This window comes from Mastigoproctus giganteus, chromosome 1 (genome assembly GCF_048544385.1).
Source record: "Mastigoproctus giganteus isolate SK-2022 chromosome 1, ASM4854438v1, whole genome shotgun sequence".
NCBI lineage: Eukaryota > Metazoa > Arthropoda > Arachnida > Uropygi > Thelyphonidae > Mastigoproctus > Mastigoproctus giganteus.
In genome coordinates this window covers 101,068,790-101,088,332 of record NC_143575.1, presented here as the reverse complement: position 1 = coordinate 101,088,332, position 19,543 = coordinate 101,068,790, and the positions used below count along the sequence as shown (strand labels likewise).

The following is a 19,543-nucleotide window of genomic DNA, read 5'->3' as shown; positions in this document are numbered from 1 at the left end:
GTGTTATATAGAGGAAAGCGCAGATTAGATTATGGGTGAAAGAACCAATAAGAAAACTGAGGATGAATTTTTTTTTTTTTTTAAATAAGTTATGTTCAATAAAGAGAAAGTAATATGTGACAATTAAAGTGGAATTGTAAATAGAGAGAGATTTGAACAGATGTGTATTTATGTAGCGGATACATAAATTAGTCATGCATATATTCCATTCAATAATATGCGCTAATAATTATTTTATTAAATTTGTTTGCTATCTTAATAAATCGTTGTTGATTATCTCAATGTTCTGCTAACTATCCAATTCACACACACACACACACACACACACACACACACACACACACACACACACACACACACACACACACACACACACTAGAGCCTGGAGTTCTGTGAAGTAAGTAGTTGGAATTGTAGTGTTTAGTGGCTTCAGTTGGGTGAAAGCAACTTTTTCCGGGAAAATACAAATTATTGGAAAACATAAATTATACAAATTAATAAAAAATAAATAAATAAACGGGAGGCCACATTCTGTACTTCGAACATTATCTTTTAGTGAAAAACTCAGTAGCTTCTATGATTATTCGTTCAATGCTTAGCGTTTAGTATTTGCAGTTGAAAACATCATCAGTTGATCCCATTGAGAGAATTTAAAAACTGTCATTTGCAGTTACTTTTTGTCCATTGCAGTTACTTTTATGAAAGCAAAATGTCTTCCCTTTGTCCTTAATAATTGCTATATCTTTATGCAAATCTCACATATTAACACACCTATTAATATACTTTATCTGGATATTTTTAATGCAGGAAGAGTCACTGCTGATAATCAAATCAAGAGTATTACTTTTTCTTGTTGCCTCTTTGTATACTAGTGCAGAAAACGGTAAACCAGAAGCCTAGAAGTTCTAGTCAATAAGCGCAGAAATTCTAGTCAATAAGCCCAGATGTTTCAGTCAATATCCGAAAAGTTAAAATACCTCATTAAAATACATTCTTATTTACTGGTCCATTTCATTTTTCTGTGAAATTCTTCGTTCATATCACAATAAAGTTGCCTATAACAGACTCCTGCTCTGATGTTTATTTTCCCAGTACTTATGTCGCATCAGACTGACTGAACATTTCGCTTGCCACCGATGGCTATCTGGTGCACAAACTTAGATTAACTCCTTCTTAACCAAGACCATAACTCCTCCAACCTTTTTAACCTGTCCTGTCTATTTCTGCATATCCTCGTAGGTCGCACTATGGCTATAATTACCATTGCCCCCACACCGGGTGGAAAAGGCCTGAGTTCGAATCCCGTCAATAACGCAAGGAACTTTTATGGGCTCTTTTCACTCCGTGGTTGAGTTTATGAATCTCAAGAGAAGATAACATGATATTTTCTTCCGGAAGCTCTGAATTTATTATTAAGCTCTGGAAAAAAAAATTATGGACAAAATTGGTGGATGAGGCTGTTCTCGGATAACTCTAATATGACTTTTTTTTTTGTTCTTTCTGAACAGTCCTCGCAAAGCACAGTTGTTAGGATCACTGTCCCCTCCAACCGAATGGAAAAGTATCAGGTTCGAATTCCGTCAGATGATGCGAGAAACTTTCGTGGGCTTTTTTCACTCTGTGAGTCGGTTTCAGGAGAGAACAGCAAGGTTTTTTTGCAGCAAAACTGGAAAATCGACAATGGAACACGCAATTTGTGAACATAATATACATAGGTGGGTGACCCTGTTCTTGGGTAACCCTAATATGACATATTTTGTGCTTTCTATACACATTGTATTCACCATATTCAAATTCCTCATCCTCTAAGCCCGAGTGCAACAACGTATCCGATATCCCTACAAAGTCTTGATTTGATAACTTAATCGATACTTCAAATTCATAAAATTTATTTACTGTATGTCCATCATTAGTATTAAGCAAGTATACGCATGCCAGTTTTTGCTCTTAGTAATCTTAAAATATCCCATATATTTACTTTTCTCGTAAGGATTTCCCAGCAGGTCCAATTCTTTTATTCCATTCCATTGCATGTCCTAGTAGAAGCAGTCTAAGAATCAATTTTATTTCTGCTTGCGGTGCCATTCAACTATTATTCTGTGTATCCCACCCAGAGGTGTATTGCTAAAAAAAAAAAAAAAAAAAAATAGTACCCGAACGCTGGTCGATTAACTATAAATAGTTACCTACGCTTTTTTTATTTGCAAAAATAAATAAGTCAAAGATTAGAATATTTGTTCAGTATTTATTTATAACTATTAAATAAAAATTTCAAAAGTAAAAAACATTTAAAAAATCAGAAAAGAAATAAAAACGAAAACAAAAACTCCAAAATAATATAAAAAATACTGTTCAGAAGAATCATAGAAATTCCCATACTGGATCGATTACGTATTCTTGTGTGACTGCCCTTTTTGTTTGTTGGTCAACAGCAGAACGATGAGACCGCAACAAAGTTCGGACATAAAAATTTGGATTCCATAATTCTAATGGTGGACCGTGTAGTTTAATAAACAACAAACATTTAGAAAAAAGTACCGGAACGTCGTTCCGGTGCATTCCAGCCCGAATACACCACTGATCCCACCCACTATAAACTACTAGTTTTCTAACTCTTACACCCTTTCTATTAAGTGGTTGGATGTTGTAGGGTTTTAGGCTCATCAGCTACTTAAGCCATATTGCGCCGTATATAATATGTCTGTAAACTGCGCGTGTTTGATGGACAAAAAACCTGAGTTTCCGGAAGAAAAGCCATGCTTCCCTCTCCTGAGACCGACTAACTCAGCCACGTTGTGAAAAAAAAAAAACCGTAAAATTTCTTCGTGTCATTGACGCGATTTGAATTCATTGCATTTCTACCCGATGTGGGGAGGAGGATCATCATCATCATTATCAGCCATTTTCAATCCACTGCAGGATGAAGGCCTCTCCAGCAACTTTCCAGTTCCCTCTGTTTTGAGCACTGGCCATCCATTTACTACTAAAAACCTCATGAATTTCATCTATCCATCTCCGCCTTTGTCTTCCAGGTTTTCTTCTAGCTCCTCTTGGGTACCATTCTGTTATTTTCTTAGTCCATCTGTCATCATGTCTTCGAGCTATGTGTCCTGCCCAAGACCATTTTAGTTCTTTAGTTTTGATAAGAATGTCCTTTACTTGAGTTTGCTGCCTAATCCATGTGTTTCTCTTCTTATCTAACAGTCTGATTCCCAATATAATTCGTTCCATTCTTCGCTGTGTAGTTCTTAGCTTCTCTTCCATTCTTTTGGTGAGTGCCCAAGTTTCACTTCCATAAGTCATGGTGGGAGTATACATTGATTCATTATTTTACGTTTCAGACAAACTGGGATATTGCTCTTCAGTATGTGACTATATTTCCTGAATGCTATCCATCCAAAATTTATTCTTCTCTTGACCTCCAGCCATTTATCATTATTACAGCTAATAACTTGTCCCAGATAAGTATATGACTTCAACTTTTCAATTACTGCTCCTTCAATCATTATTTCTCTTTCCGTGGCATACTTGTTCATCATTACTTTTGTTTTAGCCATATTCATCTTTAGTCCAAAATCCTTACTAACTGTGCATAACTGATTAAGATTTTCCTCTAATTCTTTGGGATCGTGGCTTATGACCACAATGTCATCTGCAAATCGTAAATGGTTTAGGTACTCTCCGTTCACATTGACTCCTTTCTGCGACCAGTCTAATCTTCTGAAAGCTTCCTCAAGGGCAGCAGTAAACAGCTTCGGAGATATTGTGTCTCCTTGTCGAACTCCTTTCTCGATTTTAAATTTGCTACTGTCTTTGTCTAGTCTAATAAAGGATGTAGCACTCTCATATATTTTCTTCAAAATCATAATATATGGAGTATCTATGCCTTGTCTTTCCAGTGCCCGAAACATTGCCTTATGCTGTATGGAGTCAAATGCCTTTTCATAATCCACAAATGCCAGGCATAATGGTGTTTTGTATTCATTTGCTTTCTCTATTAGCTGTGATATTACGTGAAGGTGATCCATAGTTGAGAATCCTGTCCTAAAGCCAGCTTGCTCTTTCGGTTGATTCTCATCAAGTATTCTTTCTAATCTGTTAGTAATTACCCTTGTGAACAACTTGTAGATGTGGGATAACAAGCTAAGTGGTCTATAATTTCCAATTTCTGATTTATCTCCTTTCTTATGCAGCAAAACTATGATTGCATTATTCCACTGCTTAGGCACCACACCTTTTCTAATGCACTTTGTGAAGAGCCTTGCCAGTTTTTGTGTTATGTCTCTTCCTCCCAATTTTAACAACTCTACAGTAACTTCATCTTCCCCCGGGGCTTTCCGATTCTTCATTTTCTTCAATGCATGTTCTACCTCATCAGGAAGAATATCGGGTATGTCGTATGTGTTGCTACTTTGCAATCCATCTTCCCCACTGCTGGTATTATTCCCTCGCTCCTTGTATAATTCTCTATAGTAGTCTTCTGCTATTTGAATTATGCCTTCTCTGCTGTTTATAAGTACACCATCGCTATTCTTCAGTTTCAGTATCATTTGTCTTTCTGTATTACTGCTCATGGCTGCTGATTTAAATCCTTTGTTTTCCCTTAATGCTTGTTCTACTTTTCTTGTGTTAAATCTTCTTATGTCCTCTCTGAGTCTCTTTCTAATGGCTTTGCATAACTCAGTGTACTCAATTTTCTCCCTGTCAGTGTTTTTCTTGCTCTTCATTTGTCGTCTTTGGTTCATCATGACAAGTGTTTCTTGGCTAATTTTTTCTTCTTTGGATTTCTGTTTCCCTATAGGTTTCTTGGGCTTTATCACTTTCAGAAAGTTGTAATATTCCTCGTCGATATCTTGGTCCTGAGCAGTCTGCAGAAGCTCAAACTTGTTCTTAAGTTCCAGTACATACTGCTTTTTCTCCTCCTCTGTTATTTCAAAGACCTTTGTATTATTTACTCGAGTCAGTTTTTTCCTTTCCTTTCCTACATCTATATCAAGTGTACATCTTACCATTCTGTGATCACTTCCAACATTTACCTTATTCAGGACGGTAACATCATTCACAATATATCATCTGTTAGTGAGGATGAAGTGGATTTCATTAGTTGTTAATCCATTTGGACTCTTCCATGTCCACTTTCTGTTCACCCTTTTCTTGAAAAAAAGTGTTCATTACTGACATTCCTTGAGATTCTGCAAATTCCACAAGTCTTTCACCTCTTTTATTTCTTTCACCAATTCCAAAATTTCCTATAGTTCCTCTTTCTGCACTGTTTTGCCTTTTTCCAACCTTAGCATTGAAGTCCCCCATAATAATAGTGTAGTGGGTTTTCTGCTCATCTAGAAGACTCTCAATTTCAGTGTACATTTCTTCAACCTCTTCATCATCATGGCTCGATGTTGGTGCATAAATCATTATAATCTTTAGCTTGTACCTCTTAGAAATCTTGAATATTAGTCTTGACACCCTTGGTGATGTAGTTTTGAATTCCAAAATGTTGTTTTTAAAATCGGGAGGAGGATAATTGTACCAACTGTGCAACCCTTCGGGGCATTACCGTTCTGCTGCGTATTGTGATTGTTTCTTGGTTGATTAGCCATTTGGCTCTCATTTAATAGATATTCTCATTCAAGAGACCGACTAACTATTGGCTAAAGATTCGTCTGGAAAATGTAGGTGGAATGTTGGGAGTGATTTTAAGTGATATAATCATTAATTATAAATTATAATCGTTAATTTAACTCCTCCTTTAGGTATACCTGCAGATGTAGTGACTGTGATATCCTTCGAGTTAGATTTTAACTTGAGGCTATACAAGAGATAGTAATAGTATTCTCCATATAGTGCAAGGAAGCCACAGACTTTTTTGCTGCACTGGTAAAAACAAAACAAAAAAAAAAAAAAAAACTAACCAAGTTGATAAAAAAACACGAATTATATGCTGCTTTCTTGGTTAAGTGAGAAAGCCATTTTATTAATAGTTGCCTTGCTTGAACAATGGGCAAGTTTTTCAGAGAATCCCAAAGAAAGAAATTTAAGCAAGAGTTCCAGCATTCCGTTTTTATTAAAAAAATTTGGTGATGCAATTAACTTCCATTTACTAAAAATGGAAATACTTCTTTTTACACCTGGTAAGATGGCTTGGAGTTCCAGTTGGATGCCATCTGATTTGAACTTGACATTAGAAACATGCATTGGGTATACTGAGATATTTGCAAAGATACGCTGAAGAATTTGATTGTCTCTGGTAGACAAACAAAGACAATCAAATCAAATGTTAGTTCTATAAATTCCAAGGCCGGAGAGGGCATTTTCCAAGAGACGTATGTTTTCAATTTCGGGAAGGGTAGGTTGAAATCGCCGGAAATGATTACATTACTAATTGCTTCCTCCTTTATATATAGAAATGATTCAATGATCCAATCGAGCATTTCGCTGACGTATATGTCCTTCTCTTGCCACTAGTAACGCCTTCGCACAGCAACAATGAACTCTATAAGGCCTCTGAATATTGCATGACATATGTTGTACCGTGTCGCCAGAATTACGTTCTGTAGATCTACAGTAGTTCATGGGGAGGATCAAAACTCCATATCTGTCTGTCCACGTAATCCAATAAATGTTTCATGGGATTCGTATTCAGTGAATTCTGATTCTGTGGTCAAGTTTGTCCTGGAAATCATTTTCGTGTTCGGCGAACCACTCTCGAACAATATTTGGAACTTGGCAGAGCACGTTATCCTTCTAGAACACACTAGTGCCATTCGGGAAGACAGTCACAATGAAGGGGTATACCTGAGCAGACAGAATGTATAAGTAGTTCTAAGCATTCAGCGTGTCGTCTAGGGGAATAAAGGATGCAAGTGATTCCCAGAAAAACATCTTCCATACCAAAACACTCCCACCACCTGCCTATTTCTGTTGGACAAGGACATCGAAATGATTCCTCCCTGCAGTACCCGTCATCTACTGTTTACACTGCACAGCAAGAAACGCAGAAAACGTGATTAATCGGAAAGGCAACTTTTCCCAGTCAGCAATGGTCCAATGACGCCGTTCAGATGCAAACTTTAGACGTTGTTAGTGATGAGTGGCCATAAGTGTGGTTACCCTGACTGGGCTCTTACTCCACAGGCTCATACAGAAATGAGTGTGTTCTCTGGTCGATTTGCCGGTTTTGCTGCCGTCGTGGGTGGCACAGTTGATATAAATTCCGTCTTTCCCACACCGGGTGGAAAAGTCAGTGAGAATTCCATCAACGATGCGAGGAAATTTTATGGGTCTTTTTCACAATGTAGCTGAGTTAGTTGGTCTCAAGTTAGTTGGTAGCACCTTTTTTATTCCTCAAACTCGGGTTTTTCGTCCAGCAAACTGAAAATTTTACTACACAACCGCAATTTACAGACAGTATATACGGAGAAATATAGCCGTAGTCGATGATGCTCCTAAAACCATACTACAAAAAAAAAAAAAAAAAAAAAAATTAAAGAAATCATAAAAGTTTCTCGCATTATTGATGGGATTCGAATCACAACCTCTATCACTCGGTGTGGTCGAGCCAGTGATTATAACCACTATGCTACCTGCGCAGGCAAAGTCCATAGTCACTGTATTGTTGTATCCTGTGTCAAGAGGTCCCTACCAGGTCCTACCAGACTACTGTTCATATCAAGAAACGTGTACGTTAAAGAGGTGTATTACCATCTACCTTCTTCGCTGCGATACGGGAACCATTCCTAGCATCACAATTTCCATTCCTAATTTGCTCTTGTTAGTAGCACAGTTGGTAGGATCGTCGTCCTCCCCACACTGGGTGGAAAAGACCTGAGTTCGAGTCTCGTCGATAACGTGGCTGAGTTAGTCTGCCTCAGGCGAGGGTACCATGGTGTCTTTATTCTGGTTTTCGTCCAGCAAACAGCAAATCGACCACAGACATATATGGCGCAATATGGCCTAAGTTGCTGCTGCGCCTAAAACCCTACAACAATTAAGAACAACTCTACTCCAAACCGCTGCGAAACGGTTCCACTTTTAAAATAGGCAATTGTCTTTGTTTGACCCTTTAAAATTAGTGCAAATGCATTATTTTATACGTTACCAAAGAAGCAAAACTCTGCACAGAAGTATTGGTATTGCTGGTGTAGGGTTTTAGGCTTTACTTCAACGAGTTCCAAGCTCATTACTCGAAAACGCAGGGATGAAGCGATTTATTTTAATACTTTTTTGCATACACATCTCGCATGCAGATACGCACTCACACAGACAATTTTTTTAGGGGAGGAGGGGGAAGGGATACCCTAAATGCAAAACACCCTGATTCTAACACAGCAGGGGAGCTCCAAATAGTGTATCATATTGGGGACAAGTGCATAGTCCCTAATATGATATGCTGTTGTACAGTTCTGTAGATATATATTCAGAGAATATTGTATGAGGGAAAATGTCGACAAAGGTGGTGACGGAGAAAGAGAACTGCGAGATGGGGGTGGGGATTGAATGCTAACAGGTAAAAGGGTGCGCAAGACCACCAAATAGACAGTTATATTCACATTAAGTTTTTCGTCAGGATCAAACTTTCTTTTCTCTCCTGTGCTTAGGTATACAAGAATAATCAGTTGCATTACTGCTGTTACGAGTTTTGCATTAATGAAGGTAACATTCGTTAATATACAGTATATATAAATAGACAAAATGAAGTTACAAGTTATTTATTATTACTATTTTTTTTTTAAAAACGTGTTTCTAAAAAGAAAAAAAATGCTAAGTTATATGATATGATAATTCCAGCTGATAAATGGCATCAATCTCCTTTCAACTTGAGGAAGAAACTTTCTGAAATTGTGAGACAATTTTTTTTAAAAGGTGAGAGATATTTATTGCTGATTATATTGTTCTGAATTAGACAACCCTTTTAACTAACCTGCACAAATCATTTTCTGATGATTGTAATATAAGCATAAGCCTTGAAATATCAATACGTCGGTATTGTTGTAGAATAAAAATGACCACTGACGAATATAAGAATAATCACTTGACTTCTTTTTTTTTTTTGTAGGTTTGCGTTAATAACTCTGTCTTCTTTTAACCTTGTTTTAGAATCTTTTCCAATCTAAATCAGAATCACATCTACTGAACAGAGTTTCCTTCCAATAAATGTTATGCTTTATCTGAATTAGGATCTTAAAACATTATACTGAACCATGGGCGTCCGCAGACATTTTTCCGGGGGAGGGGGTGAATTATGTAAAAAAACTAAAAAGTACTGAAATAGCTAAGAACAGGGACACAAAGCTGCTACGTACAAAAATTTTTAAAGTCGCTATTCAATGAAATTTTAAATAAATTCGCTACCATTCTGAAATGAAATTAACCATTGTTTTTTTTATTTGCTAGTCTCCTTGTGAGAAAAAATTTAATTACATAGCTTATAATTAAAAAATCCGGGGGGGGGCAAGTACCCGCCTTGCCCCTTACTGTGGGTGCCCAGCGACAGTTGTTAATATTTATTAGGTCTTGAAATATGGGGGGGGGGGGAACAGACGTCTCGTCAATACGGGCAATCATGTTTTTATCGCAAACTAGCCTACTTCAAGATGGTTGTTGGTATTTTTGATTTTCCATGCCAATCACTGAGTGGAATCGAAACAAAACCACCCTCCATTAATGTAAATAGTGTCCCCCCACCCTCGATCAATTGTAATACCTTCATTCATTGCTTTATTCATACCTTCAAATATAAACAGTGGCGACTCACCAAAATAATTTATTTTTGACTAGATTGTATTACTATATTAGCACCTTTCTTCAACTTTTCACTGATATCAATTTTGTCACTGATGGATAGCATTACGTATTTACATTTCTTCGACGTTTTTGCAGTCCAATAGGCCACGCAGTATATAATGCCCGGAGTTCACTTCTTATTTGCCCACAAGTATAAATGGCAGATTACATCATTGGGCCACTCTTAACGTCATCTAGTACAACAACCAGAGGTATCTTCACCTCCAAGAAATTCATATAATTTTACTATTACAAGTTTAAATGATCACAAATGTCTTGGATCTAGTTTTTTTTTACTATCCACTTAAAGATACTGTCAAAAAAATTTAACTTAATTTGTAATGTGAACCTGATTATTCTTATTCACGATACTGAATGCTTTTAACACTTTAAAAACTAATATAAAATTTATTAAGATTCCTCTGAAACATTGAGAAACTAAAGAATTTTGTTACTTCCCTGAAGCTGACGGGGCTTTTCAACCTGCGTCATGATCACATGAAAGTGAAACCGTGGGTATTGCGGTGGAATTTTATAGCATGGAGGTAAAAAAGGTAAAGTGCAGCCATTATCAACCCACTGCAGGATGGAAGCCTCTTCAACAACTCATGCTGAGGGAAATGGACCATAATCTGCCACACTGGTCCATTGCGGGTTGGCAGATCGACCGTATTCAACAGTCAGGGGCTTGAACCCTGATCTACTCAAAGAGCGTGTGCTACTGCACTCCCAATCCTGACCACTCGGCTACGGAAGCATGGAGACTAGTTCTTAACTAATTGATTTATAACGTACAACGTATCGAGCCTTTGCTGCTCTGTTATCTATTAAAAAACAGAAGAAAATGCAAACACGTCACTATAGTAGAGAGAACTTCTACAAGCAGTTCAAAGACCGCTAGCAATTTCGCGACGATTCACACTCCAGTTTTTAAACTCCTTCTCGTCAACAAACTGTTCGACTAAGAAACGCACTATGTGGGTTTTCACCCACATAATTGTACAGAATGAGAGAAGAGGGCAGATATTACTAAATGAAACTGTGTCTAGCTTTCTCATATCTGCTTTATTATTGATATACTGTATTTTAACTGATATCAACTAAAGTAATACATGCTCGGTGCTTTCGCATCTTGCGAAAAGATAATTTTCGTAATATGTTTGATTACGTTCGCTTGCTGAAGTTTGAAAAATACTTCATTTCAGGATGGGAGGAACTTTCAAGGGCTCTTCTGTTGAAAGAGATATGTGATTGCCAGCTGTGAATGAATTCAGATACCACTGCTGGTATAACAGTGTTAACTAACTTAAAGTATTGTTCGGAAGTTTTATTGCAAATGGTTGCAGGGATATTGTGAGGTAAACAACCTAACGTCAGTGTGTTTAAAAGCAGTCTTGTAGCTAGGGATTTTTTTCTGTTCGCCCCACCCCAATTATAGATTGCGTATAGCTATTTTTTTATGGACTGTTGCTCTACTGGCTTTGTTGTGCTTAGAGAAAGTATCGCGTCTTACCTGCACTTAGTAGTACGAGTGGTAAATGATACATGAAAGCAAGCTTATAAAATATCAATCAACAAAAAAAAAAAAAGTCCCTGCCTTTCGATAGTTTGTCTAGTTATTCGTTGAACCTATTCAAACTATCCACTTTCACAACAATTGATGGAAATTTGTTCCAACGATCAAGCACCCGCTGGCTGAAATCAAACTTCCTCATATCTGTTATTCTGCAACCATCCTTCCTCAAACTAAATTTATGCCCTCTCATGTGCATAGCCTGAGCAAGACGAAGAGTCCCAATCACCATTGAGCTAACTCGATCCATTCGAAGCCTTGAACATCTCAAATCAGATCACCTCATAGGTGCCTAGTCTCAAGACGCTACAATTTGCAGAACTGAGGCCTTTATTGGTAAGACCACCCTTTCGTTCCCCTCGCCAATCTTGTTGCCCTTCTCTGTACCCGTTCCAGCAGATCCTGATTTTTCCTAAAGTGGGGCCTCCAGACCTGTATGCAGTACTCAAGATGTAACTTAACCATTGCCTCATACAACGGCATAAGGCAATTGCCTCATCCCTTCTGGAAAAATTCGTGTATGGTATTGACAAAATTTATCACCCCTTGAGCTGTCCTGGAAGCCTGTCTGCACTGCTCAGAGAACTTCATATCTGCCTGCACAATTCCCCCAAGGTCCTTTTCATTCTCCACTGCTCTAAGTGTGGTACCACACAGTTGGTATTTTAATTTTGGATTATTGCTACTTATGTGCAGTACCTTACGTTTGTCAATACTAAATTTCAGTTGTGACAACTGTTTCAGCTTGTACTACAAATGTTACAGAAATCCTCCTTACAGCTACCCATCACGTTGTGAATGAAGTATTGACAAACACTTCATCAGTACAGCATAGACCAGGGGTCGGCAACCATTTTTGATCAAATAAGAAAAAGAAAAGAGAATCCGAATAGTCGCACCTCAGCTCAAGCTTGGGGGAGGGGGGGAAGTTTTTTAAGAAATGGAATATAGTGGGAAGGAAGTGGGTGTTTTATTAAAAAAATATTTTTGAATTAATATATATATTAATACTGAAAAAATGCAACAAACATCCAGTTGGTTATGAATTAATGTGACTTTTGCTGCTGAATTTCTTGAGCGAGTCTCTCAACATCAGGCGAGTATGCCGAAATTTTCATCTTTAAACATGCTGAGAGATATGCATTGCAGACGATTTCTTGATTTATTTTTAAAATAGTTCATGTTCGAAAATATTTGCTCGCAGTGATTTGTCGAATCAAAACAGAGAAGTCCAAACGCCAATATTCTCAAATTTATATATTTGTCCAGTAAGCTACTCCACGCATCGAACACAATTTGGTCTTGCTTTTTCAACTCATCTATCGCTGTCCATTTGTGTAGAATTGCAAGGGCACCCTTTTGTCTCTCGAAATCCCAATTTCAGTTTTAAGGCATTTTAGTCTTGCACTCCACATGTCCTTGATTTTTAAGTCCTCTTAACTCCATTTCAAATTATGCTTCGTGTGGGCTAAAAGTTAAAGAACCGCAGGTTTCCGACCCCTGGTATAGACGATTTTTGATAATGGAATACACCTGAAACGTAATGTAATGAGCACACATTGCCTAACTTGTTCAGACATGGTACCCTCCGTTTTTTTTTTTCTATTTAATTTTTTTTTTTTTTTTTTTGGTGATAAACCCTGTAAATAACTAAGGACTTCCTTCAAGCATGACAGGATGGTTCATTTGTAAATTTCACTTTAGTACTGTATATTGAGAATTATTGATTCGCCTTTATAGAGGGTTATCTATTTATGGTTTACCCCATTGGTCAATGGATTGTAACGAAGTAAATATGGCAACAAAGCAGATAATGTCATCGGATACAGATTGTAATTCTTTTAAAGAACACAGTATGCTATGGCAGCAGTGACATTTGTGAAATAGTACAACATGGGGTTTTTTTCCCGTTTGGAACATTGCCTTGCATCCAACTCATTTTTGCAATGTTAAAAGACGTTCATTATCGAAACAGATCTGTACCTGATAGGTCTAAGGCAAAATATTGAAATCTGCATTCGCTCCACTGTTGAACATTATTCTGCGTACAGTCTCATCAAATACGCTGAAAAAGTAAAAGAATGATGTCTACAAGAGCAAGGAGGACACTTCAGCGCATTCTGTATCAGTTTTAATAAAATTCTTTAGTATTCATTTCTAATAGAAATTTTGTATTGCAAACTGGTTGCATTTTAATTGGAATAACCCTGTATTTACGAGAAATCTTGCGTTGAGTTGTACACAGTGGTAAATACCCATAACATTTTAATCTCTTTTAAAGAAGTAAATATACCATGAGTAAATAATTTACAGCTGAGAGACTTGCCTTGATGTAGGCACTAACTTGTTGTAAGATGTAGATCTTACAAATTAAAATAGAAATATTTGTTTTGCTAAAATAAATCCAGGAAGGGCAATGGAAAGTGAGAATTAGCATTAATGCCCGTGTATTAAGTTAAAGACAGTAAGTATTAAGGTTGGATAATTAGTTTTAATGTAAATAAGGTTAAAGTTGGAAAAACACTGGATTTAGGAATGGACAGTTTTAGATTTGTGAATTAAAATAGCGGCTAAAGGTAAACAAGTAATTTAAATAATACAAGACAACAAACAGACACAGTGCAATGACTAGAGAAGGGGGTGCCATTTGCAAACAGGCGAAGAAAGGGTTGCTGAAGGGAAGAACAATAGGACCTTAAAATTGGATTACGAAGCGTCTCTTTTTATCGAAGCGATCTAAGCCACCGTTAAAAAGCAAACAAGAAATTAGTGGACGTTCAGTGTTCGCGTCAAAAGAAACGACGTCAGGGTGTCTGATATATTGGCAAGTTGGCCATATTTAGAGAGAAAGTGTGAACACAAAACGGATTGTTTTGGAGGTGACCGGCAACATGAAAGAGTCATACTGCCGTGTGAAAAAAAAAAAATAAGAAATTTCTAGAGATGGGTTGATTTGTGCGCTAGGGAGACAGCTGTGGTGAGTTGTTTTAGCAAATAGGAAGGAATGAAAAAAATTAAACAGTATGGGGATTGGTTGGAGCCGTTGGGGGAGGCGTTCCAAACTTGAAGGAAAGAGTAAAGTTTGGGGGAAGTAATTTGAGAAAGTGTCCATTTTCTGTATCTGACTCCTCTGTGGTCGAAAAAGTCGTGAGTTGCGGGTTGAAGTAGAAGTAGATTTTTTTGGTGGTCAGAGTTCACATCTGGTGGTAGCAAGAAGAAGAAGGAAAAAAAAAAAAAAAAAACATGAGAGAAAGAAAGCCTGGTCCAGCATCGGAAGGCGGTGGTTAAGTTTAAGGTTAATGTAAACATGCAAGAGGAGAAAGAAAGCCTGGTCCGGCCTCGGAGGACAGTGCTAGGCAGTGAAAGCAGTGGTAAAGTATAAGGTTAAGGTAAACGTGCATGAAAGAGAGCCTGTTCCGGCATCGGAAGGCAGTGTACCCAAGAAGAAAGCCTGTCTGCCACGAAGGAAGCCTGAACTCAAGAAAATTGGAAGTAGCGGCCATTCCGGAACGTGTCTGTTTTTTTTTTTTTTTTTTTTTTTATCGAATTCTGAACTCAAAGACTCATAACCTAACTCTGTAAGGAATTGAGTGTTAGTCCTTTTAAAAAAATAACATTCTGCTGTATTATGCAAGTTAGGCTGTATTAGTATTCATAACAAATTATCTCAACTAAGGTTGAGATAATTTTTTATGAATGTTAATGATTATGATATATGAAAGTGTGGTACAGGGGTATAAAAAGAAAGTAATAGTATAAAGGAATTAGTAAAGAAAGTATATTTATAGGGGTAGTACTGTAAGGATATGTTAACCTATATCATTAAATTAGGCCAGATGCCAACACAAGATAACATACTAGATGAGGTGTAAAGAGAAAGAAATTTTATTAATAGAGAAACCTCATGAGTAAAGAGGGATGACTAAGATGATAACTAGAGAGTAACTAAGGTAGAATGAGGATTTATAGTGAACATTACTGAGATAAGAGGATACCAGTTGTAATACATTTCACGTGTTAAAGGCTAGAAACAAATATACAAAAAGAGTAATAAGAGCTGAAATGAGTTTTACTGATGTAGTGATAAAAATTAGTAATGTAAGAGAATGATTGAGTAATCATCGATGATTCGCATTAAGTAAGATACAACTGATACAAACTGATGTTAATAATTTGTAAATTGAGAATAGTTGATGTGAGAGATAGTGTAATGTACTCTAGTATGGTTCAAATATATGAAAATTGGTATGCTCGTATGTAATTTGTTTTTTTTTATGTAAATATTGTATATAATGTTCATTAAAGGTTACACATCTTTTGTAAATAAGTGTGGATCTTTAATGTTCTGCTAACACTTTCCAATACAAGCTAAAAAAAGTTTGTACACCTATTATTTCTGTTATGATACCGGATGCTTTTAATTTTTTATATATAAAACAGATCTAATAGATAATAATCAGCAGCCCGCGCAGTTATTTTACACTCGTCCCCGCAAACCTTGTTGGTTCCAACTTACTGAACCATACAACTATTTGCCATTTTTTTATTTATGTATTTTAAGTCAATAAATAAACATCAACAAAATCATGCGTGCAACTACTCAAGGTGCGCTTAAAAAAGCGCACCTTGAGGCAATTACACCGACGTATCCTCACCCATTCTCAGGCAATTACACCGACGTATACAAGAAATCGTATCAGAAGAAATCGAGTACTTGTCTAATATCCTCCCATCAGTGTAAGTTGCAAGTCTAATCTAACCAATGTATGTTTATGATTATATTTACACAGGTGCTCAAAAAAATTATCACCTGCAAAATTCACCGATTTCTGTGGAATTTGGCAATATATCATGTTTTGTAATAGCATTAGTAGAGCCCCATGATTCAAGAAAACAAGCTTATACAGAATCAGCCTAAAAACACTTCCGATTTCACCCATCCAATCGCTCTAAAAATTTTGTCCATTTCTTGTTTGAATTTATTTAAGCTATCAACTTCCATAACAACAGATGGATGTTGATGGATGTTCCAGCAATCACCTACCCGCTGGCTAAAGGCAAATTTCCGCACATCTGTTCTTCAACTGTCTTCAATTTAGATTTATGTGCCCTCAGGCAATTAATCTGGGCAAGAGGTAGAATCCCATAAGCATTGAGCCGGCTCAAACCGTTCAAGGCCTTATACGCCTCAATCTGATCACCCTCGCAGGTGCCTAGTCTTCAGAAGCTGCAATTTGCAGAACTTAAGCCTTTCTTAGCAAGAGGATCCCTTCGTTCCTCTCATAGCGTTACTCTATTGCATCGTCCATCTCTAACAAGCTCTCTTAGGTGATGTCACGTGCCAGCATCACCTTAGTGGCTGCCGATATAAGGACAAACAACCTAAAAATGAGGTGATGCAATTTTTTGAGCACTACTGTATATATTTATGCTTATGTATATTTACTTTTATAGTTCGTACATAAGTTTAATAGCGACGAAAGTTTCACTGCTAGAGGTGACGATACTGGAGGACAGATAATCGATAAGTACTGAAATCTGTCAAAGTCGGGAGAGTGAAAAGAATATTAAGTCACATTTGACTTTATATAGGTATAGTCATCGACTATACCTATATAAAAGGAAACTTATGTAGGCATAGTCGTATGATATGAAGCCAATATCACCAGAGTAAAGCTGGCTTTTGGCCAAAGTAACCCCATTTTAAAAAAATATCATATTTAGATGGTGCTTGCTCATTTTCACTGTAAGAAACACAATGAGGTCGTGCTTGATCTGAATTATAAATAATGAAACATACTTTAATAAATAAGTTAATTAATTAATTAATAGTTTCAAGAATAGTATACTTTTAAAAATTTTATTTTCGCATTTCTTTTCTTTATCATATTGTACATTACTTTCGATACAATTACCGTCCTCAAGAAGTCTTTTCAAGTCTTGTTTTTCTGGAAGCTAGGCCGATATTTCTTAATTCTATCTTTTCCATAAGTTTTATCCTGTAGAAAACTTATTTCTTCAGGAAGATGTAGCGCATCCAGGGACATTGATCGTATTATTTGCGCTGTTGACTGTTCGCCCACGAAAGTTTCAGCCTGGCGACGTTTGCACTTAGCTTGAGTTTCCTCCCAAGAAGACAAGTGGAGTACTCTTTGAGGTTTCCAATGAGAAACGAAATTCGCCTTTGAGGTAACTGGCACACTTTCTTCACCGATGCAGTTGCTTTCTTCATTGGTAGCATACTGGGTTACATCGTGCCTGATAAGTGGCCCCGATTTTGGATGATGTTGCTCCAGTTGTACCATGACGCGATGTAGTTTTGAGGGTTTTCTAGAGATAGCTGGTTTGTTTTCGAATTTGTGTGCTTCAGCATGTTGCATGCGGTTATTTTCAACGTGGATGATATTGTTACTAATCGGATGACACATATTCTGGTGCGCAGGCAATGCTTTTTCCATTGTGAGAAATGATGGAATATGTGAATCCTTCTGTGTTCGAAAGTTGTTCTCTTGATTGACGTTTGATGCTGTGCTGCGGTGACTACTTTTATGTGTGGATTGGTTTATCCCGTGAATCCTGCCATTACTTCCTTTCTTGTTGAAAGAAATGAAAGGAAGGCTGAACCAATTCGTTTGAAATAAAAGTCTTTTTGGATGATTACCGACGGACATCATAATAGCAGGAGAGGACCCGTAGCCTCCAGATTTTCGAAGAGCCGGATTTGTGAAAACTGCAATATATAAAAAAAAGTTGGATATAAAATTCACTTTCTATTGAACTATCATTGCAATACAGCTATAGAAACATCCATGTATATAAACCTCTTATACCTGAACCCGAATTGAGTTATTTGTAAGAGGACTTTAAGAGGACATTTTGATAAAAGACAAATTTAATCATAAAGATTACTATAAATTATGGTTACATAAAATTTTTGTTTTAAACTAAAATAAGACAGTCAAAGAAATATTTATTTAACTGTTTTACACAAGGGATCCAAGGCTTCTGTGTTAACCTTTTTCTAAAACTATTTTTCGTGACAAAAGCAGTGGATAATTATTTTTCCATAAACAAGATTTACCACTGTTTATAAAGAAGTACGCACAGTTCCTTTTGTTATGCATATAAAATACTACTACTACTAATAATCATCATCTTATTGGCATGCTGTTCGCCAGCATCCACAAACAGATCAGATCTGTCACAGTTTTATAGCTGTTTATCACAAAGATATTACATAAATTCTTAAATTATGACGACAACCCAAGAAAAATACTCTCTATATCACTTTTTTATTAACTCCTAACTGGTTAGATTTATATATATATATATATATATATATATATATATAAACCTCTTTACAAATATTTGGTAGTTACATTCCTTTAATTTAATCTCCAGCTTTCTATACACACGTATCCCAAACAAGCGGGAGGAGTCTGATACCATCAGTAGTCTGGTTTTATTGAAGAGTGATCATGAACGATCCACTAGTCTCAGTAAATCTTGTTGTCCGAAAGGATTGACTTCTGAGTGGTTCCTTCATCGTCTAAAACAAATAAAAGGCCATAAGTAGTTATGTCTCGAGGATGAAATGGGGTGAGTACGCAAGGATTTTGAACTTGAGTACTCTGAGATGAACGTTTTCGCGTACATCTCAGAGCGCCTGCAGTATGCGCTTCTCCATCCAGGGGAAACAACTTTCTCATAATTATTAACAGGTAGGAAACTGATGCTGTAGAACTGATCCGTCTCCTTTTATACGTATCCTGCATTACTGATTCAAGCTGCCGAACGGCAGGATAGCCACTACTTTGTGAACAGCTATCGTAGATATTCTAAACAGAATAAATTCATCAAGGCAAAAGAAGTAGCACATGCATTGACAAAAGAGGCCTGCAGGCGATGAATTTGGTTTGAATTGCTAGGAAAAATTAAATTTATTTCAAATTAGTTTTAGGAATTAACACTTAAAAGAAATGTGCAACAGTGAATGAGTTCGTTCTTCTAATTAGTGAGGGGAGACTACTGTGAAAAATGAATCGATTGTATCGATATTAACAAGATATCATTAAGCCATACCATTAACTTTCGGACAAAGTTGCCACCTCCAGTTACACAATCATATTTTACCCAAAGGTTCACCTTTCGTTATCTAATTATTTGTTCGAGTGTTATGCGAATATG

At 36.8% G+C, this 19,543-nt stretch overlaps 1 protein-coding gene across 1 annotated transcript in view; it reads right to left on the bottom strand.

Moving 5' to 3' along the window:
* Nucleotides 1–17,278: 17,278 nt before the first annotated feature.
* The window catches only part of LOC150091058 (uncharacterized), a 51,236-nt gene continuing 48,971 nt past the window's right edge, over nucleotides 17,279–19,543 (bottom strand). Inside the window, exon 4 of the mRNA XM_090381481.1 lies at nucleotides 17,279–18,086. Within this exon, the coding sequence (XP_090237607.1) occupies nucleotides 17,290–18,086 (797 nt within the window). The 3' untranslated portion in view covers nucleotides 17,279–17,289. The remainder of the gene's footprint in view (nucleotides 18,087–19,543) is intronic.